The following is a 23,449-nucleotide window of genomic DNA, read 5'->3' on the forward strand; positions in this document are numbered from 1 at the left end:
TAATAGATAGATAGATCACTCAATATAGTCCGCAGCACTCCCAGGTGCAAAATAAATAAAAAAAAACTTATTCCATCAAACGTGCATGACAAAAAGTTATATGAAAAAACATTATGTGCGGCATACAGCAAACACAATAGATAATAGATAGATAGATAGATAGATAGATAGATAGATAGATAGATAGATAATCTGTATCTTGGAGCAGCACTACCTAGGAAAGGTAGATTGGGTGCCTGCAGGTAGCTGAGACCACGACTTCACTTGTATATAATAGAAATCTCCCACAGCACTCCAGTAAACAGGTAAACGTGATTTATTTCATAGTGAAACAGCACAGCAAAATTGTCAATAGCGACGTTTCAACGACCTACTGCTGTGCTGCACTTTTTGATTTGACACATCTTGTAATGGAATAAAATTTGAATCACGTTTGACACGCATTGGAGTTGCCGTGGAGTATTTGGTGGACTGTATTAGTTTGGTCCGTGGTCGGGACCTATCTACGGGCACCCGCAACACTGAAGGTAGTGCCGCTTTGAGATTATTTGAAGATAGATAGATAGATTAGACTGCGGCAAAATTCCCATCTGAGCCCATTGACTTTGATCCTGCCAAGCGTTCCGTTTAGTCATTGCTGTCATCTATGTTTATGGCACTTCTGCTCCTACTAAATGATAAAGCCAAAGACATGTCAAATGACCTGCCATCTCCAGACCATTAGTATAAGGGTGAGGATAGCAAAATGGTAAAAGACTGTAATGAAAATGAATGAATCTTTCCCATAACTAAAAAAACTCAGTCTCAGCAGATTCACTGTCCACACTTTTCACTCCTAAGCCACGGCCACTTTATTCACCTCTCTGGGGGCAGAAGCCTAGGAATTCATGGAACCAACCTTGGTGCAAATACGAGACCCCAACAGTCCCCTCCTATCATTATAGGTAATCCTCTAGCTATAGAAAGAGAAAACCATAGATTTTATTCACTGAAAGAAAATTGGCCAAAAATTCTAAATCCGGTTAGGTAAGATACATGTTCAATAATTTCCCCTCCTGGAGACTAACAATATGTTCCATGCTTGTTATTATCTTTTCAGTCTCTTTCCCCCAGTTCTGAGCTGCTGCTTTCTGCTGAACACACAAAAAAACTGTGCGAGATGTTTTCTCAGTCCCCACTCTGAATTCCCCCTTCCCTTGCAAGAGGCTCATGTAAACAGTGTCCCTGGCTGGCTGTCTTTGCACTCTGTGATGCCAGGATGGTTAATCACAGTAAGGTCGCCAGCAACTTTACCTGAGATTAATCCTCCCAGCATTACACAGTGCAGACACAGCTGGCCAGGGGAACTCTTTACATGAGTCATCTCAGAAGGGAAGTGGGGAGTTCAGAGCAGGGACAGAGAGAACAGCTCACACACAGTTTTCTGTGTCTTCAGCAGAAAACAGAAGACTCAGAACTTGCATAGGAGACTGAAAAGATAATAATAATAAATATGGAACAGATTGCTAGTCGCCAAGAGGGGGGATGATGTAATATGTATTTTATCAAACCGTATAACCCCTTTAATTTCCATAATGCAGACCTCTAATCTGAAACAATGGAATGTGCAAAACCTATACAGTAGTTCTCACACATTTCCCAATGTGGATAGGTGATTAATGCTTGTTAAGGACCAACGTCTGGGACCAACACTGATTCCCAAAATCGGGGGCCCCAGTCCCCTCTTCCCACCAGTTGCAAGACCCTGACTAGGAGGCGTTTGTCAAGCATGCACTCTGCAGCTTCATCCAAACTCCTTCCAGCCACATACTTTCAGCCAAAGGAACCTTGCTTATTATCCCTTATTGTATTTATTTATTTTGACTTTTTGTTGCTTTTATGTATAAGCATTTTACTCTTAGTTATGCTTTACTTCTACACTAAGAAATATTCACGAATCCCATACAAAGATTTCCGAACATTTGGCCAGCACCTTATATTCATACATGTAAACAGGTCTTGTCTTGCACCAGAATTTCAATTTCAAGTATGTTTGTCTACTGTTTAAACCATGAAGGTGAATTTGCATCTAGATTTTTTTATTGCCTTGAAGTAGCAAGGTTTAATTTTTGACAGAGCCTCTAGGTGGCGCTCAGCACTCGCCGTATTTCATCACATTTTAATGAGAGAGCAAAGGATCTTGCCTTTTAACCTACTCTTCTTCACAAATTGATCCAACTTACCACATTCAAATAGCATGCATTGTTATATTATCAATGGTAGGCTAGCAATGCACTGGGGTATGACTGTTTTTATGTCACCAGCAAATACACGTCGATCCCTGTAATACTTCATCTTTGTATTATTCTTATACAAGTCACTGGCTATGCTAGAAACATACAGTACAAAAGTGTTACATAAAGAGTGCTGAATAGAAACAAATCTTGTATTTTACGGTATCATTTACACTATGTGCTAATACATTCAGAATTCACGGGAAATGTCCATGAAATCAGAAGTTTAAGTTTAAGGCTCCTATTTCATGGGCCGATGGGGGCCCGATCAATAATGTAAACGAGCGCCGATCTGCTAGATCGATGCTTGTTTTCTGGGCCTATTACACGGTCTGATAATTGTTTAGCAAGGGCTGCAGGGACATCGTTACTGATAACCTTGCAGCCCTTGTTTAAACACCATACTTTACCTAAACATGTTGCAGGTCTTCTCCTGCGCTCCTTCTTCCTCCCGGTCCCGCGCACAGAAGCAGCTTCGCTGCGGCCTGTCTGAGCTGACAGACTGCTCAGCCAATCACTGGCCGCGGCGATCCTGGCCAGTGATTGGCTGAGTGGTCTGTCAGCTAAGACAGGCCGCAATGAAGCTGCTGCAACCGAGACCAGGAGGAAGAAGGAGTGCAGGAGAAGACCTGCAACATGCTTAGGTAAATTATGGTGCTTGTGGAATCGTGGGATGCCCGCCGTGCATTGCTATTCCATGCAGCGATGCACGGTGGGTGCCCGATGATTTTAGGTTTGAACATAAATAAACGATCAGCCAATGGCACGATCATCGGATGATCGTTGTCTCTATTCCATGGAGCGATAATCGACCGATTTTCGCTCCGTGGAATAGGACCCTGAAGCTTTTGGATTCCAATACCTCATTGCCAAACCATCATGGTGGCTCCAGTGCTGCCGCCAGCATCTTGTTTCGCCGGTCCCCAGACACCTCCAGGTCTGAGACGGGACTTGAGATGTGACGTCTTAGGCCCACCCAGCCATTCAGCATCACAGGCGGGAAACCACTACAGCTGCTGAATGGCTGAGTGGGCCTCAGAAGTCGTATCACAAGTCAGTCCTGTCTCAGACAAGCAAGCAATCAGAGACCGGGGTCTGGAGCACATGGATGCCAGCAGCAGTGCTGGTGCTGGGGAGGTTCCATCTGGAGTTCCCTTTTTAGGCCCACTCAAGCTCCAGGGGAAATTTAGAGGGGTTCCCCTGTGAAAATCATTTTTTGTCAAAACAACTGGTTTCAGAAAGTTACATACAGTAGATTTGTAATTTACTTCTATTTAGAAATCTCCAGCCTTCCAGTACTTATCAGCTGCTGTATGCCCTGCAGAAAGTGCTGTATTCTTTTCAGTCTGACACAGTGCTCTTTGCTGCCACCCCTGTCCGAGACAGGAACTGTCCAGAGCAGGAAAGGTTTTCTATGGGGATTTGCTGCTGCTCCGGACAGTTCCTGTCTCGGACAGAGCTGGCAGCAGAGAGCACTGTGTCAGACTGGGAAGAATACACCATTTCCTGCAGGACCTATAGCAGCTGATAAGTATGGGAAGACTTTTAAGATTTTTAAATTGAAGTAAATTACAAATCTTTATGAAACAAGTTGATTTGAAAGAAAAAGATTTTTGCAGGAGTCTCCCTTTAATCTAGAATATCTGCCCCCCATAGCTACATCACTGGCTTCCACTATGAGGGGTAGAAGACATAGCCCCTCCTACTCTGTATAATATAGCAATAGTCCTAATTTTGGCAGGACAGTCTCACAGATCTGACAATGGTCAGGATTATGTACCCCTTATAAAAAACTGAACATTTAGCATTTTTGAGTTCCCAAGGTGGAGCTTAAAGGACAACTCTGGGGATTTGTGTTTTTAGCTTATTTAACACACATTACAAAGTTATATAACTTTGTAATGTGTGTTAATAAGCTATCTGGCTATTCAGTAAGCAGTAAGATAGCTTTTTACTGTCTGGCCCCCAGGAGGTTAAGTTGTCATTTAACCCCCTGTTGGCCAGACAGTAAGCGGTTATCGATAAATACAGATCACTAATCACTGTAGAGAAACAGAACACCTATCAATGATAGGTGTGCTGCTCCTTCATCAGGACTTAGCACTTCTGGTTATGTCTTCTGCTGCACTGCAGCCACTAGTGACAGTCACATGATTAGTAGAGGCTGCAGTGCAGGGAAGACAGAAGCAGGGAGGGGTAAGTGCCAGGTTGTGTTCCCACAATGCATTTATGTTACAAACACAGTGTTGGAACACAGCCTTCAAGCAAATTGTGGACACTCCTCCCTGCTGTGCTAGCCATGGCTTCTAGGGTATGCATTTGCGTATTGCATACAAAGTCCAGGTCCCACCTGCAGTTCACAAGCACATGACACAACCATAGCCGCCAGCACAGCAGGAATGAATGCCCTCCATTTACTAAGGTTTTTTTATACCTCTCTCTTTTGTTTTTCAGATATTGGTATCCTGAGGACGTCAGATTTGGTGGCCTATGCCTAAACCAGCAAGGGTTTCGAGGGTGTTTTTATTTCAATGAAAAAAAATTCTTTTTTTTTTTTTTTTTCTTTTAACTTACTTTACAAGCTTGGTAGAGGAAGGCAGCTGATTAGACAGCACCCATTACTAAGCTGGGGCTTAGTATTAGCCTGTAAAATGGCTTTCACTAACCCCCACATTATTACCCTACTACTCACTGCCACAGGAGCACTGGGAAAAGATAGGTACCATCTATCTCGGAGAATCAAAAAATGGCACTCCTGGTATGGAGCAGTCACAGACTGGTATTATAGTGCATTTACACAGAGAGATTTATCTGACAGATCTTTGAAGCCAAAGCCAGGAACAGACTATAAACAGGCAACGGGTCATAAAGGAAAGACTGGAATCTCTTCTCTTTTCAAATCCATTCCTGACTTTGGCTTAAAAGATCTGTCAGATAAATCTCTCTGTGTAAACGCATCATTAGGCTGGGTTCACACACAGTATATTTCAGGCAGTATTTGGTCCTCATGTCAGGTCCTTATAGCAACCAGGAGTGGATTAAAAACACAGAAAGGATCTGTTCAAACAATGTTGCTGTTATCTTAAATCAACGGCTGTTATATTGAAATAATGGTAGTTATTTACTGTTATATGGTGGCCATCCACTCAATTACATCATTGTGTGAACAGATCCTTTCTGTGTTTTTAATCCACTCCTGGTTTTGGTTGCTATGACATGAGAACCAAATACTGCCTGAAATATACTGTGTGTGAACCCAGTCTTCCCAGACTGGGAAACCCAATAAATCATCGCTTAAAGCCTTATTTAAGTCAAGTCCATGTGCTAGCCCTAGTGGCTAGTATAGTATACCTGTTAGTATAGAAAGGTTTGCTGACAAAACTCCTCTCCAGGCCAAAGTAGAAAGGAGCAAGGCATCTTGTATATACACTCACCGGCCACTTTATTAGGTACACCATGCTAGTAACGGGTTGGACCCCCTTTTGCCTTCAGAACTGCCTCAATTCTTCGTGGCATAGATACAACAAGGTGCTGGAAGCTTCCTCAGAGATTTTGGTCCATATTGACATGATGGCATCACACAGTTGCCGCAGATTTGTCGGCTGCACATCCATGATGCGAATCTCCCGTTCCACCACATCCCAAAGATGCTCTATTGGATTGAGATCTGGTGACTGTGGAGGCCATTGGAGTACAGTGAACTCATTGTCATGTTCAAGAAACCAGTCTGAGATGATTCTAGCTTTATGACATGGCGCATTATCCTGCTGAAAGTAGCCATCAGATGTTGGGTACATTGTGGTCATAAAGGGATGGACATGGTCAGCAACAATACTCAGGTAGGCTGTGGCATTGCAACGATGCTCAATTGGTACCAAGGGGCCCAAAGAGTGCCAAGAAAATATTCCCCACACCATGACACCACCACCACCAGCCTGAACCGTTGATACAAGGCAGGATGGATCCATGCTTTCATGTTGTTGATGCCAAATTCTGACCCTACCATCCGAATGTCGCAGCAGAAATCGAGACTCATCAGACCAGGCAACGTTTTTCCAATCTTCTACTGTTCAATTTCGATGAGCTTGTGCAAATTGTAGCCTCAGTTTCCTGTTCTTAGCTGAAAGGAGTGGCACCCGGTGTGGTCTTCTGCTGCTGTAGCCCATCTGCCTCAAAGTGCGACGTACTGTGCATTCAGAGATGCTCTTCTGCCTACCTTGGTTGTAACGGTTGGCTATTTGAGTCACTGTTGCCTTTCTATCAGCTCGAACGAGTCTGCCCATTCTCCTCTGACCTCTGGCATCAACAAGGCATTTCCGCCCGCAGAACTGCCGCTCACTGGATGTTTTTTCTTTTTCGGACCATTCTCTGTAAACCCTAGAGATGGTTGTGCGTGAAAATCCCAGTAGATCAGCAGTTTCTGAAATACTCAGACCAGCCCTTCTGGTACCAACAACCATGCCACGTTCAAAGGCACTCAAATCACCTTTCTTCCCCATACTGATGCTCGGTTTGAACTGCAGGAGATTTTCTCGACCATGTCTACATGCCTAAATGCACTGAGTTGCCGCCATGTGATTGGCTGATTAGAAATTAAGTGGTAACGTGCAGTTGGACAGGTGTACCTAATAAAGTGGCCGGTGAGTGTATACCCGCACTGTACTTACTATGTGGTGCAGCATCCAGTCCTAAATGTTTACTAGATATTTCTCCATTAAAATATCATGAAAAAGAGCAAGCTAGGCAACCATGTGTAAAAACTTGACAACCCAGAATTTGCATATATTAGCCTAATTTGTCACATAGACAGTTCTAAAAATAATTCATAAAACTCTGAGCTCTGATCGCTATAAATGAGATTCCTAGTAGATCGGCGCTTGTTAAAGGAGCCTTTACATGACCCAATCATTGTTAGTGCTTGGCCAAACTAATGATTTATGGATCGTTTGTGTAGCCCTTCACTTACATCATTGTCAATTGCACATCCCCAGGGAGATGTGTGTCCGCCTTACAAAGATCTATAGGAAAACACAGAGGGAGGATTCCCCAGCTTCAAGAAAACGTTAAACTATATAAATCTCCCCCAAGGTATCCAAAGTTAAAAACAACTTAAAATAATAAATTCCACATAGACATAATTTATGTCACATAGAGACATAAATATATGTACTGTATATAAGATCTTTACTATATATTATTTACCATATCCTCAATAGCTTATAAATAATGAACGTTGTGTATCACATGAAGGGCAAGCTGTACTCTTTTCTAAGCAAACCCCAGATTCCATAGTGGGGACGTCATACCTAAGAGTTTATGGAAGTTCTCAGGAAGCAGCAAGAGGTATGGATGGCTGCCAGCAGGACAGCCCCTGTTTACAGAAGCTTCTTATAGTGAAAATTGACTTAATGTGATACATCTGTACAAACAACGCAAGGCTCGGCCACTTGATCTGACAGGTTAATGGTGCGTTTACACAGGCAGATTTATCTGACAGCTTTTTTTAAGCCAAAGCCAGAAACAGACCTAAACTGGGAACGGGTCATAAAGAAAAGCCTGAGATTTCTTCTCTTTTCAAATCCATTCCAGGTTTTGGCTTCCAAAATCTGTCAGATAAAACTGCCTGTGTAAACGCACCATTATGCTAGGTTTACACGAACCGATAATTCGCCTAATCGATCGTTTAAGGATTTTGAAGCAACGATTTGGTTTTTATGACGATCAGCATTTAGATGAATAAATTGCTAGGAAAATCGTTAGAAAATTCGTAAGAAAAATCGCTATTGCGATCGTTTTTAAGATCGCTTAAGCCCATCTTTTACATAAGGTAAATCGGTAAAAGACTGTTTACACGAAGTGATCTGCGAATTTTTAGCGAACGAATAACGACGATTTGAGAACATTCTGAAAGATCAAAATGACCGATTTTTCGCTCATCGCTTGATTGTTTGCTGTGTTTACATGGAACAATTATCACTCAAATGCGATCGTTATTGCGAAAATTCGAACGATAATCGTTCTGTGTAAACGCAGCAATAGTTAGAAAAGCCTTATTAGGGTAAATTCACACGGGCGTCTCGCATAAAAAAAACGCAGCTAATCCGCAGCTAATCCGCAATACACGTATTAATAATAATAAGAATAATAAATGTATTGCGGATTAGCTGCGGATTAGCTGCTGTTTTTTTTATGCGAGACGCCCGTGTGAATTTACCCTTAATGTTAATACATTCACAGTGGTCAGTAAGAGGTCAATGTGGTTACAGTAAGCTTCATTATGTGACTGCAAACTAAATATATGAGCAACATGGCTGCATGCACACTTCCTGTACATCTGCAAGTATACAAACACAACCCCATGGCTGCTGCTGCTATCCCCAAGGTCTGTTCCTAGGGACTGACATATAAAATGATAAAAAAGTTGAAGCACAAGAAAATCTTAAGATAATTATGTAGCATAAACAAACTAAGCAAATCTGTGTCTGTACTTGTTAGGGTCTGTTCACACTACGGAATCAGCAAGGAATTTCAAGCGGAGTTCATGTCGCAGACTCCGCTTGATGTTTCACCGGTCCCATTGATTCAATAGGATGTCTCACTCTGCCATCTGCCCTAAGAAATGACAGTCATTATTATGAAAGACGGCCGTCATTTTTACATAGTGTGAGCCTAGCCTATAAGTGACTAAATAGTCTTAGATCAAGGTGAAGCAGGTATATAAAATTCTACCTTTCAGCTAAAAAGTTCAATGACTTTGCCAAACGTATCTACTATTCTCCATCAGATATAAATATTATGTCCATATGCTCTCAGGTAATGGCTCCCAGATTAAGACTCCCATTGTGGGAGAACATAGGCAGCGCCAGGCCTCGGGGAGCTGCAGCCAAGAAGTCTTGGTGAGACCAATGTGGAACTGGTGATGTTGTAGCGACAGCTACGGGAGCCATAATGTGTCGTCAGTGGCTAGATGGCCCAGGATTTGTGCATGGTGTTTCCTATATGTGTTTTTGCCTTGGATAAAAAAATTAAGCCTACTGTGGCCAGTTTAAAACATACAGCACAGAATGGGCTGCAATTTTTGGTGTGCCAACCATCTTGGATGGTCAGTGTCGGATTGGGGTATCTGGGGCCCACTAGAGGAAATGATCCTGGGCGCCTACCAATGAAGAACCAGTGAGAAAAGACATGTCAGTCAGTGTTAGAGCAGGTTCTAAAGCTGGGGGCCCACCGGAGGGTCCCAATGTATATATATATATATATATATATATATATATATATATATATATATATTTCTTCAATATAGCCAGTATGAGATCTCTTCATAACCTTTATTATGAGAGCAGCTGCTCCTACAATGTGTCAGGGTTAATAAGCTAAGCTGTGCACACAGTCCATTGTTCTTAATATGGCCAATTCTATCGATGACTGCGCGTCATTGCCATGTTATTATACACCCCATTTTTTGGAACATATTGTAGCATTGTCTTATGGGACTGAAATATTCTGCAGCTGTTTATACAATGAAACAAATGACTTGTGCGCATTCAATGATGTTCGCTCATTGGAACTGCCCAACTCATGGAGCCTGCGTCTTGGCCTTATTGTGCTTTTTCTGTTCAATTTAAGGATTGCCTTGAGGACTAAATTAGTAGGACAGACTGAGAAAAGCTACTTACAGTGTGTGTGTTAGTTGAGGGTTCACAATAAACTTGCATCTCATAAGTAAATGTGTCAGCTACACTTAGGCTACGTGCACACAGAGCAAAAGTGAACATGTTCATTCATCAGCACGCCCGGCTTCCAGCAGGTGTAGATTTGGATCATGATTTACGCCTGCGAGCAGTATCCCGGAATTCCAGGCGTACTTGGGCTGTCTTCTCCTTCCCCACACAACGGGAAGGCATCGGGAATCAAATGCGGAAGGTTCAAAAAGGTTTGCGTTTGATAGAACTTAACGTTTTCTGGTGTTCGATCAACTCTAGTAATAAGGCCCTAAGGATACACTCCCTCTGACAGGGTCATTGGGAACATCCAGTTGAATTTATTTATACAATTCCAGGAGGAATAGAAACATTGTCAGCACTAAAGGATCATGTGGTCCATTTAGTCCGCCCTAATATTATTTGCTTCATTATTATCTTGATAGATATGTGCATCTCAAGGATGTTTAAATTACAATAGAGGCCTAAATTGGGGGTGCTAATACACCTCTGTACAAAGTCTGTAATATGTCCAAGTGCATGAGGTCTAATGCAGATCATCTGTAGAATTTTACAAATTTTACAAAAATAGGGAAGTATTTAAATGACGAGTTAAAAGGGAGGGATAAAACATGGGGAGCAAGCATATAGTAGGAAGTACTTAAAATAAACAACAGTAAGACAAAGAAGAAATCGTTATGGTGTACAAGAGATGGTAGGCTATAGTGAAGGGAAAAAGGCAGCTTAGGCTAGGTTCACACACCATCTTTTTTTTGGTCGTTCAACATCTGTCTTTTTGGACGTCCATCAATCTGGGTCAAATAACGTCAGTTATTTTAAAATCATGGGCTACATTTCAAAATAACGGATGTTATTTGACCTCAAAAACTGTTGAATGGCCAAAAAAGATGATGTGTGACCCTAGTCTATAGGAGGTGTAAAAAGACTGAAAGTGTAGCTAACAGAGAGGTGTATAAAATTAGACAGAAGGAGGCAAGGTAGATGTGAACGGACAAACCAGATCAGTGCCCTAAATTTTTTTAAGAAATGGAGGTGCTTTATTGGATTAGGAAATTGCAGCCCTTATAATTCCATTCATGGAACCACTTGGTATCTTTAGGCAGACCTTGCAGGCTCACTAGAAGGCCTAAAAATCCCTGGTCATGGGACCTAGACAGTGAGTTTTATTTATACATGTTCTTTGCATCCAGGAAGGGGGGGGGCTGTTTGGAATAGTTAGGGGGCCTGTCTGTGTATTAGATTACTTTTACTTGACTTTTGTTCTACTTAAACTATTTGGACATGCTGTACATCTTTGCCCCTTGTTTGTTGTGGGAAGAAATTTATAGAAGTACTAAAAAAGATTTGGAACAAAAAGAGCGAAGTGGCAAAATCTGTAAAGGAGAGGGAAAAAACCTTCTTCAGATATATTACTAGAAAAGACTTTAAAGCAACTCCTCAGCATTAGGAATGCTCCAGGCAGATTGCTCCCTATTCCCCACCTATGTGTATAATGAACATGGGCTGGATCAATAATACACCTGTGCAAAGCTCAAACAGCAGTAAATGTTGAGGAGGGTGGGGAGAAAGGACAGAGAGGTGGTGCCAGCCTAATGCATATACAAATGTAAGCCCCGGCCGTTAGACACAGCGCTGCTGGATTAAAAGTTATTTTATGACAATAACTGCATCCCCTGCCGAACGGACCCCAGGACAGATCTTGGATTAAAAGCAGCTATCCAAAGGTAAAAGCAGTTTGGGGGGGACAGATTGTGGGTACAGAGTCGCTTTAAAAGAGAAGCATTTAGGGGTAGTGATTTCTAAAAATTGTATGCTGGGCTGTATAGCTAGAGGTATAACCAGCAGGAAGAGGAATATTTTGTATAGAACACTATTGAGACCACACCTGGATTACTGTGTCCAGTTCTGGAAACCTCACCTAAAAAATATATTGATAAAATAGAACAAGTTCAAAGACAGGCTACACAAATGGTGGAGGGTGTGAGGCATAAAACCATAAAATCTGAAAAAGACTTAAAGGGTTATTCCAGGAAAAATGAACTTTTTCCTATCCACAGGATAGGGGAAAAGTAGGAAATCGCCGGGGTCCGACCCCTAAACCCCCCCAGTGATCTCCGTATCGGACCCTGGCCGGCTCTGTTATGAATAGAGCCCCATTTCAGCATGTGACCCGCGGCTCTATTCATTCCTATGAAAAGAGGCGAGTACAACAAAAGAACAATGTACTCAGCTCTTTCCAACACTCCATAGAAATTAATAGAGCCACGGGTCATGTGCCGATCCAGAGCTCTAATCAAAACAGGGCCGGCCCGGGTCCAATAAGGAGATCGCCAGGGTGTTTAGGGGTCGGACGCCCGCAATCTACTTTTCAATTTTTATAGTCTGGAGGTAAGAAGGGAAAGGAGGGACATGATGATCAAATCTTTAAAGTAAGTTAGAAGACTAAATAAAGGGGGAAATGTTTTTTTTTTAAAAAAGAAATATATAGCACAAGAACAAGGGGACACAATCTTAGATTAATTGGGGGAAAGATCAGAAATAACATGAGAAAAGTACACGCTTGGAACAAACTTCCAGCAGATGTGGTTGGTAAATCTATAGGAAAATGTCTGGATAAACATATATCTCTAATGAAGTAGTAAGATGGACTAGATGGACCAAGTGGTCTTTTTCAGCCGACAAATCCCTCATTTAGACATTTGCTATATGAAATTTGCAATTCATTCCCTTTGCAGCATACAGTATTCAAAACAGGTGTCTCATGAGGTTACATAAATTGCCGTACTAGAACCCTGACTACGATGGTACAGAATAATAGCCTTGGAATACTATTTTTTCATTTTCCCTAATTAAGCAATTGCAAAGTCTGTAGACAGAAGCTTATCATACCCAATTCTCTCTGCCTATTGTTCTGGTTAATGTAGAAGTGAAGGCTGCCATACTCCGCGCTAACAATATCAGCTCAGACAAAGGCCGCGATGACTGACCGTTCATAAAGAGCCCTACATTGCTGATTCATTAATTACATTTAATTAAACCCTATCCATAATGGAGACAAACCATGCAGCTGGCTACTCCAGCCTGTCACACCGCTAAGTGCATGGCTTGTCTGGATAGACGCGCTAACAGGATTTATTTGGGATGTGAAGACAGTATTTTAACAGCGGGGCCTTTCATAAAACCAGTTCATCCCTACACCTGGGGCTTTACAGGATAACGTATTTCAAAGCAAATATTCTTCTCCGCCCGCCCTTGTTTGCTCATGTGTAAACTGTGATAATATGTTTGTGATCAGCTGTACCAAATTTAATTTTAGGGTTAAAGTGTAACTGTCAATTCAAACAACCTTGCAGAAGTCAACAGTACAAGCCAATATAACAAACCCTTCTGTACTGACAAGGCAGGTTTGCTACACTCAGGTAGGATTTCAGGATACCTTTTTAGTGTTTGTATACAGTGTATAGGGGCCAGGACAAAGGCGAGTTTGCATCCACAATGTAATTGAGCTTAGGAAAAGCAGATACAGAGATGAAGTTTGCAGAGTGGTAACTAGGGCTGGGCAACATGGTCAAAAAATAAAATCTTAATTAAAATAAATAAATAAGCGGGGTCTACAGCCCTGTACTCTGACCCAGGAAGTCTCCCTTACCTTCCAAATTATAGCAGATTTACTTCTGGCTGGGGCTTACATCAGGGGACAGGACTGAGGAGGTAATCTCTCCATAGCTGTAACCCTTCTCTCCCTGGACAGAGAGTGCTGCATGTATGTGCCCACATCTGTCCTGCTCACTCCTTCATGCTCCCAGCAGTCTCTCTCAGCCCTTGTGTTTCCCATCCTCTCCATTACTGTACAGTAACTTATAATATCACATATTCTGCTGTTTCTGAATGTTTGTTTCATTTGTTTTACATGTTATTCAGAATTTTAAAAAAAATCATTATTTTTGGGGTGTGGAACCAATTGTCTGCATTTCTATGATTTCTTATGGGAAAATTCACTTTGGCTTAAGTGTGGATTTGGATTACAAGCACAGTCCCGGAATGGATTAAGATACAGGTACCACTGTATCTTTATTTTCGATTCTCTATTTAAATCTTGATTGTTTTTTTCTACTGATGAGGGGTTTAGTAGTAGAAGTATAGTGGATGAGGGGGATAGTAGTAAAGGTATCATGGATAAGGGGTGTAGTATTACAGGTATAGTGGAGGAGGGGTGTAGTACAGGTATAGTGGTAGTTGTGGGAGCAGCAGTTGGAGTAGTAGCAGTAGTGGGGTAGTAGTAGTGGGAGCAGTAGTAGCAGTAGTGGGGTAGTAGTAGTTTTAGTGAAATTAGTAGTAGCAGTAGTGGGGTAGTAGTAGTTTTAGTGAAATTAGTAGTAGCAGTAGTAGTGGGGTAGTAGTAGTAGTGGGAGCAGTAGTAGCAGTAGTAGTGGGAGTAGTTGTAATGGGAGGAGGAAAAGTTGTAGTGGATGGAGTAATATCAGTAGTGAGAGTAGTTGTGGGGGTGGTAGTAGTGAGAGGAGCAGTAGCAATAGTGGGAGTAGTAGTAGCAGTAGTGGGAGTAGTAGTAGTAGTGGGAGGAGGAGTTGTAGTGGGAATAGTAGTAGCAGCAGTGGAAATAGTTTTGGGGGTAGCAGTAGTCAAAAGGAGGAGAAGTTGTAGTGGAAGTAGTTGTTGTAGTAGTAGTGGGAGTAGTAGTAGTAGTTCTAGTGGTACTCCTAGTAGCAGTAGTGGGAGTAGTGGAAGTAGTAGTAGTTGTAGTGGGACTAGTAGTAGCTGTAGTGGGAGTACTAATAGCTGTAGTGGGAGTACTAATAGCTGTAGTGGGAGTACTAATAGCTGTAGTGGGAGTACTAATAGTTGTAGAGGGAGTAGGAATGGGAGTAGTAGTAGCAATAGTGGGAAATAGTTTTTGTGGGAGTTGTAGTTACCTGGCAGGTGTGGTGGGGGAGGGTCAGAGTCCTTGCTTGCTCTCTGGTGATGGTGCTCTGGGTCTCTTCTGCCAATCTTACTCAGGGCCCAGCTGCTGCTCCTGGAGGATTTCTTGTGTGCAAATGCTGTGCTCTGACCTGCAGGAGGAGCAGCTGCAGCTCCGGGTCTGTGTTTGAGGTGGAGGCCATCTGTAACCGAGCTCCACTGCTCCCCCTACAAGTCACAGCGCACTTTTTTTTTTTTTAATCGAATTTGCGATTTAAAAAATATCCTAATTAAGCACGTATCATTTCAAGTCATTTCATTCTCTTTGGGCATCAGACTCATCTATGCAGTGCGTGCGCCGGCCTTCCGACAAGGATATCTTTGTCCCAGGACTGACTCCAGGAGCGGGACTTGGCGAGATGGGGTAAGTATCCATTGTTCTAGCGGGGGGTCGGGTGGCCTTCACCCCGGCACAGGGGGTGACAGGTTTCTTTTAACAAACAGCTGTTTACTTTACACAGATCAAACTAGCTTGATGCTTTTAGCTTGATGTGAGTAAATGAAGCTTTCCATTTGATATATTAGATTTATTAAACTATCCTCAGTTCGGGTGTGGGTTTTGCAGCTCAGTTCTACTGAAGTAAATGGAGGTGAACTATAATACCACACACAACCTGAGGAAAGGTGTGGTGCGGTTTCTTTGCAAGAAATTAGCAGTGATTTTTACAACCTTAACAAACCACTTTTAAAGTGAATGTACCATCAGATACTGGGGGATACCGGTGGCGCAGTCCTTTTTTTTTTTTTAAATGCCACCCACTTCCTGCGCACCATTCTTCTGCCAGCCTGGTTCTATGCTCTAGAGTGCATAGAGTCGGGCTGGTGCTTGGGAAAAGAACGGCGCCTTAAAAAAATGACCACACCACCGGGATCCCAGCACCGGCCCTGTTGGGGTAATGTAAAAAAAACAAAAAAAAAACAACAATGTACCTCATGATACATTCGCCTTAAGGCTATGTTCACACAACGTGAGAAACCGGCTGTTCCGTGACCCCGTCCGGGTCACGGAACGGCCGGTCTCTGCACGGATCATCCCGGCCGGTACTGTAGTACGGGCCGGATGATCTTTTGGCCGCAGGGTTCTGATGCGGGCGCATCAGCGCGCGCCCACATCAGAACCTCCCACAGCACACAATGAAGCAAGCAGCCGGAGCTGCACGCTTACTTGTGTGAACTGACATGCCAGTTATTTGCGGGTCAGTATGGGATCCCGACCAAAGCGTATACGATGATCCCACAGAAGATAAGGCTATGTCCACACCGCACAAAGTACGGCCGTTGTTACTGATGGCAACAACGGCCGCACTTTTACGTAGTGTGAACATAGCCAAAGGGTACAAACACACACACCGTATATGTAGCGTATTTACTGCTGCGATACGCAGCAGATACGCAGCAGATTAGATCTAAATAACTGAACACAGCATCAAATCTGCACCATCAAATCTGCTGCAGATCTGCTGCGTATCTGCTGTGTATATGGTGTGTGTGTGTTTGTACCCTAAGGGTTATATCTTAGGCATTATTTGCATCCCTCCCTTGGAACCTTGAAATACTCAGCTGACTTATCCTTCATACAATTTTTGGATAGCTGACCAGGCTTGTTCAGTGCCCTTCATTGAAGTATATGGAAATTATGGAAAGAGCTGCTTCAAAAGCATTCACCAACCATTTATGAAATATGGAAAAAGAAATACCCCAATAACATGGTTAATAAATAGTATACAAAATAATGTGTAACATTGAAAATGTAAGGGTGTGCTAACTGAATACAGCATTTTTCCAGAAGAAACAGGAAAACCCTACATAAAACTTACATGTGCTTACTTAAGACGTAAAGGGATTATCCATTTAAGAGCTAAAAAATGAAATGCTAGCTGGTCTTACTCTCCAAGTCCCCCAGAGTATTTGAGCCGTCTCCTGTCTTTCTAGCTGCTGCCATTCCTGAGTTACAAATTTTTCTAAAAGCCGATCTATAACAAACATAGGAAACATCCCATCATGCATTTCCCTGATTGGTCTGTTTGCGTACTCGCCCCCTTAGCTTTCTTCCCTGCCCACTGCTGTCATTACTATTACACAGTAAACACAGGACTGTTTTTTTCGCTGATTTTGCATCACATCCCCTCAGTATGTATTCCATACTAGCTGATGATGTAGCAGAGCTGACGTGCGCACGGTGTAGCTATGTGCTGCGTAACGGGAATCTGTTTACCAGGGTGGAGGGTGTAGGTTTAGATCTCTGCTTGCTGACTAAAAACATTCTAGTTCCATCCAGACTCTAAGAACATCCATAACACTTACAATATACAGAGCTGTGACGCGAAGACAGGTACATACACTCACCGGCCACTTTATTAGGTAAACCTGTCCAACTGCACGTTACCACTTAATTTCTAATCAGCCAATCACATGGCGGCAACTCAGTGCATTTAGGCATGTAGACATGGTCAAGACAATCTCCTGCAGTTCAAACCGAGCATCAGTATGGGGAAGAAAGGGCTGGTCTGAGTATTTCAGAAACTGCTGATCTACTGGGATTTTCACGCACAACCATATCTAGGGTTTACAGAGAATGGTCTGAAAAAGAAAAAACATCCAGTGAGCGGCAGTTCTGTGGGCGGAAATGCCTTGTTGATGCCAGAGGTCAGAGGAGAATGGGCAGACTGGTTCGAGCTGATAGAAAGGCAACAGTGACTCAAATAGCCAACCGTTACAACCAAGGTAGGCAGAAGAGCATCTCTGAACGCACAGTACGTCGAACTTTGAGGCAGATGGGCTACAGCAGCAGAACACCACCCGTTACTAGCATGGTGTACCTAATAAAGTGGCCGGTGAGTGTATGTCTGCATTCACTGACAGCAAGCAGATATAGAACTATAACTTTTCATATTACAGAAACCTAGGCTCAGGGACACATGTAAGTCTATGGAAACAGCACAGGTGCATGGAGATGATGCAGATGATCCCTGATGAAGTCCCGGAATCGGGACATAACACATAGGGTGCTTCATGCCACACTTGGCCGGCCTCACTCCACATGGTGGTATCCTACTATTGCCCTTCCTCAGCACTGGTAACAATATTTGAACTATTGATTTTTTTTATTATTTACATGCATCTGTAGTTTAGGGATATGTCTTTTTGCTTTGACTTGTGTATATAATTGCACTTGATATTACTTTGGTATGTTTACCAATAAGTAAGGTTAAGTGTCTTTACATGTTGACTTTACTTGTGGGTTGTGGAGTCATATACATTTGTGCTTAGTGTTGACTATAGGGATCATGTGTATTGTATTGATCCCTGTTGTGAGTCATATATTTTTAATTGTTTCAGGGCTTGTGTTTCTTTGTGCTTATTACTTAATTAAGTATTTGTATATATTTTTTCAACTTCTGGTAGTGTGCCTAGGCCTAGTAATATATGACATACATTGTTCTCCTTTTCTTTAAGCTGTTGTCCTTTTGTTATGTTATACTATGAGCACCTGTTATTTGCTTGTGCATAATACCCCTAGTTTAGGTGATGATACAGATGATGTCTCCTGGGTGTCGGGTTACCAAGGCAATAGACAGCTAACCTGGCCCCTAGAGAGGAGATCACATGTCCTGTGGCTACAAACGGAAAGGGGAAGAGGGAGCAGCATGTTGTCAGAGTGGACACAGAGAAGATGAATTTAGACATCCAGAGGGGTAAATATTAGAAAAAAAACAGGGAGAGGGTGCCAGAAAGGTTATACATGTATATTAGACATATGGTGGTATTGGGAAGGGGCATTGTTTTTGCTACCCAGATAACCCCTTTAACCTCAGTTGGTCATTAGATCATCTGATAGAGTCACAGAAATACTCCCTCTCTGGCTGTTGGACTTGTATGTGTTACTACAATACCACAGTAACACCCTTAATTCCCGTGCCCCCACATGTGACTGCTTGCCACTTCTGAGGTTCTCTACTTACACATGAACTTTCTTCAGTCAAACCGAGTGGTATCATGTATAAAATTGTAGTTCCAGGTCAACCAGCCATATAGGAGCCAAAATAATTTCCCATATGGTTTCTCTTCAGAAATTATTTTTACAGCCACAACAAATGGTTAATCCATTAATATGTTAATTTTGTTTTAGAAAAGGATAATAATAATATTTGGTGTGATTGTTAGTTGGGGCAATAAAAAGGTTTATCTGTTTACCATAAATGATGAATACACTATAAAATACGAACATTGTAATACCTGTTGGAATGATTTCAGTGTTGTTTGGTGCAGAATGGGTTAGGGTTATTGCAGTAACATTAATCATTGCTGGCGTAGATACATTTTCATGATGGCCCTGATCTGAAAAAAAAAATCATGTGAATATTTCTTTTTATTATTTTCATGGTTTGTAAAAAAAAAAAGAAAAAAAGAAAAGCCCTAGCACTATTTTCTCCAAGGCTGTTCCCCAAGGCGGCGGGCAACAATTGGGCGACAGTCCCTACGCTGGGTAAGTGAAACACAAAATGAGACAAAGACGGATAAACACAAGAGAGAATAGTCAGGCAGATACAGGTCAAACCAGAGATTGTAGAACAGTATGAAAACAGCGGGAAAAAACAGAGGTAAGAAGGACAGGTAAAGAGGTCAGAATACCAAGCAATCCAATCTAATCCAAAATGCCAGCTCAAGCTACAAGAGTTTATCGCAAGCAGTATTCCAGAGCACAAGTGGACTTTTTATGAGATGCCAAAGTCCCAGTCCAGGGTGTGATTTGACCAGTCTACTCAGCTGCTCTATACTGGCTGTCTGTCATTTAATGGCAAATAATTGCTGCTATTTTAAAATAACGACTGTAGTCTTGAAATAGCGGCTGTTATTTGACATAAAATGACAGTCAGCCACTAAATTTTAACAGTGTGTGAACATAACCTTTCTGTGTTTTCAATCCACTCCTTGTTTTGGTTGCAAAATACTGACCAAAATACTGAGCAAAAAACTTCAAGTCGTTGCTGCTAGAGGTGGTTCTAATGGCTGTTGACTCATGGGGTGTACTTATGCTACGTTTACACGGAACGATAATTCGCCCGATCGCACGATTTACGATGTCGGAGTAACGTTTTTTTTTTCCATAACGATCAGCGTTTAGACCATGGGTCTCAAACTCAATTTACCCGGGGGGCGCTGGAGGTAGAGTCTGGGTGAGGCTGGGCCGCATCAGGTTTTCCACAAGAAGGGGACTGGGGGGGTGACACATGGGACTGGGGGGAGCTGGGGGGTGACACAGGGGACTGGGGGGAGGAGACAGTGACAGAGGGGACTGGGGGGAGCAAGGGGGTGACAGAGGGGACTGGGGGGAGCAGGGGGTGACAGAGGGGACTGGGGGGAGCAGGGGGTGACAGAGGGGACTGGGGGTGACAGAGGGGACTGGGGGTCTCTGAGAGGGGACTGGGGGTGACACAGGGGACTGGGGGGAGCAGGGGGTGACAGAGGGGACTGGGGGTGACAGAGGGGACTGGGGGTCTCTGAGAGGGGGCTGGGGTGACACAGGGGACTGGGGGAGCAGGGGGTGACAGAGGGGAGCTGGGGGGTGACACAGGGGACTGGGGGGAGCAGGGGGGTGACACAGGGGACTGGGGGGAGCAGGGGGTGACAGAGGGGAGCTGGGGGGTGACACAGGGGACTGGGGGAAGCATGGGGGTGACAGAGGGGAGCTGGGGGGTGACATAGGGGACTGGGGGGAGCAGGGGTGACAGAGGGGAGCTGGGGGGTGACACAGGGGACTGGGGGGAGCAGGGGGTGACACAGGGGACTGGGGGTGACAAAGGGGACTGGGGGTCTCTGAGAGGGGACTGGGGGGAGCAGGGGGTGACACAGGGGACTGGGGGGAGCAGGGGGTGACACAGGGGACTGGGAGTCTCTGAGAGGGGACTGGGGGGTGACACAGGGGACTGGGGGGAGCTGGGGGTCACTGAGGGGACTGGGGGGAGCTGGGCACACACCCCTCCTCCTCCTCCTCTCACCCCCGACACCGGTGCTCTCCTCTCAGCCGCACATGCAGCTCCTCGATCTCTGGAGGAGGAGGCCGCGGGGACTGCAGGGTGAGGTGATCGTATTGCTGCAAGTCCTGGGGCTGTAAAGCAGGATCGGGGGTCTGCACTGCATCCCCCGATCCTGCTGAACAGTCCCAGGACTTGCAGCAATGCAATCACCTTGCAGTCCCCGCGGCCTCCTCCTCCAGAGACCAGGGAGCTGCATGTGTGGCAGGGACGCTAGGGGGCGGCGGCTCTGCTAGGCGGCTGTAGGCCCCTGCACCGCTCACCTGCCGCGCACCGCCGCTGCACACCTCCCCTCCCACCACCGTCGCCGCCCACCTCTCCGTCGTCTTCGGGAGGCCGGCCGAACAGCTGCAGCAGTCCCTGATGCCGGTCCCCCTCTGCCGTGTTATCAGCTGCTCAGCCGTGATTGGCTGAGCATAAAGTTAAGCTCAGCCAATCGTGGCTGAGCAGCTGATGACGCGGCAGAGGGGGGCCGGCATCAGGGACGGCTACAGCAGTTCGACCGACCTCCCGAAGACGAGTGTCAGGGCCGCACTTACAGGAAAGCTACCATTGAGGTGGGGGCCGCAAACTAGTGTCCTGAGGGCCGCAGTTGGCCCGCAAGTTTGAGGCCCCTGGTTTAGACGGTACGATATATCGTAAAGAAAATGAGCTCAGTGCTTGTGACATCACCCTCGATAAAGCAACAAGCGAAACGCGTCAGGTAAGTGGTGCAGTGGCTATTGTACTAAGGACACGATATATGGGTAATATGTATTGGTTATTTATGTAATCCATGTGACTTTTATCCACTATGAGTTACTTGATATTTCCTACATACCCAGTGCCCAGTACTTGTGTATGTGAATTACCTTTGGTAATTAGGATATATTGTGCCTGTTCAACCTATATGGTTTTACTATGTAACGTAATTGGCTTCCACCCATTTTTAGTAGGAGATCTGTATATGTTTCAGCTCCTATTATGTAAATTTTACTATCATGTGTAATGATTTTATATACGTGATATATGTTCAATAAAGCATAATAATTGTTTATATCTGGTCCTGCATTTGTTTTTTCTTTTTCTTCCCCTTACATTTGGTTTTGGTTTACAAATAGTTGTGCATATGGACTAATCCTATTAAACCTTGTATAGGAGTATTATATTATGTCCTGAAACAAAACCATAGAATTTAAAGAGGGTGCACTTTTTTTCTTACGACTGTATAACACATTGAAGTTATCTTACCAGTGGTGGTGACCACTTTTGTTATAGCTTCACTTTCATTCTTTGTTTGGTTATCTGCTGGATTTGGAGTCGTGGTAAGTTTTGTTTCTGTAACATCTGGACAATGAATCAGAAAACGAATTAAGTAATATGTAACTAAGTGATGTTTCCAAAATTAGGAGATTCCGAGTGTTTATGTGCACAAGATATACAAACATCATAAAGACTTCAATCAAGAATGATCCCATAAAACACCTTACCAGAAGCTCTGGTTGTGTGCTGATTCGGTATTGTTGGAGTTGGCCTGTTTGCTGCAAATAAACACATTTCATCATTTGCTTTTTGAAAATCACAATAGTTTACATAAATATTATACAAGACCTGAACCCATAGAACCTGGTTTGGTACAAACTTTGGTAAACATTTGCTTTGGCGTGAACTTGAACCTTGGGTGGTTAGTTAGTGATGCCATTTAGCCATTAAAAAAGTGTATGGGAAATTTATAGAGTTTTTGTGCACTTTTAGGGTATAAACCCACACACCGTATACGCAGCGTATTTACTGTTGCGATACGCAACAAATACGCAGCAGATTAGATCTAAATAACTGAACACAGCATCAAATCTGCACCATCAAATCTGCTGCGTATCTGCTGCGTATACGGTGTGTGGGTTTGTACCCTTAAGGATGCCAATCTTGTTTCTACTCCCCAAAATGAATAATTTTTGGGCTGCTTAGACAAAGCCGCTGCTTCTTCCCATACATGTCTGTGTGTATAAACACTGACTGGCATCTGCCATTAAAAATGTTAAAACATTTTTTTTTTTAAATGACGTCATATGTAACTAAGTGATGTTTCTACAAATAGTGTCTGTTGACACTATGGAATCATGTCAATTCTTTGTGTGGTAAGGCGTTTAAAGCGGAGGTGCGCGAGGCCTCCCATTGAAACACATAGCAAGCAGGATTCGGCGCCGATTCCGTGGGCGGGGGTTCCTCACAGAATTTTGGTGCCTATTCCATAGTGTGAACGGACCCTTAGAAGATTCAGAGTGTTTATGTGCACAAGATATATGAACATCATAAAGACTTCAATCAAGAATAATCCCATAAAACACCTTACCAGAAGGTCTGGTTGTGTGCTGATTCGGTATGGTTGGAGTTGGCCTGTTTGCTGCAAATAAACACATTTTATCATTTGCTTTATGATTGTCACAATAGTTTATATGACTAT

General features: G+C 43.4%; 1 protein-coding gene across 2 annotated transcripts in view; it reads right to left on the reverse strand.

Moving 5' to 3' along the window:
- The window catches only part of LOC138797019 (endomucin-like), a 68,553-nt gene that overhangs the window by 19,235 nt on the left and 25,869 nt on the right, over positions 1–23,449 (reverse strand). The window contains exons 4-7 of one of the 2 annotated variants that reach the window (XM_069976797.1): positions 23,339–23,389; positions 22,476–22,526; positions 22,237–22,332; positions 19,208–19,309 (exon numbers count right to left, since the gene is read on the reverse strand). In XM_069976797.1, the coding sequence (XP_069832898.1) occupies positions 19,208–19,309; positions 22,237–22,332; positions 22,476–22,526; positions 23,339–23,389 (300 nt within the window). The remainder of the gene's footprint in view (positions 1–19,207; positions 19,310–22,236; positions 22,333–22,475; positions 22,527–23,338; positions 23,390–23,449) is intronic. The other variant, XM_069976798.1, reaches the window with a different exon arrangement.

This window comes from Dendropsophus ebraccatus, chromosome 7 (assembly GCF_027789765.1).
Source record: "Dendropsophus ebraccatus isolate aDenEbr1 chromosome 7, aDenEbr1.pat, whole genome shotgun sequence".
Lineage (NCBI taxonomy): Eukaryota > Metazoa > Chordata > Amphibia > Anura > Hylidae > Dendropsophus > Dendropsophus ebraccatus.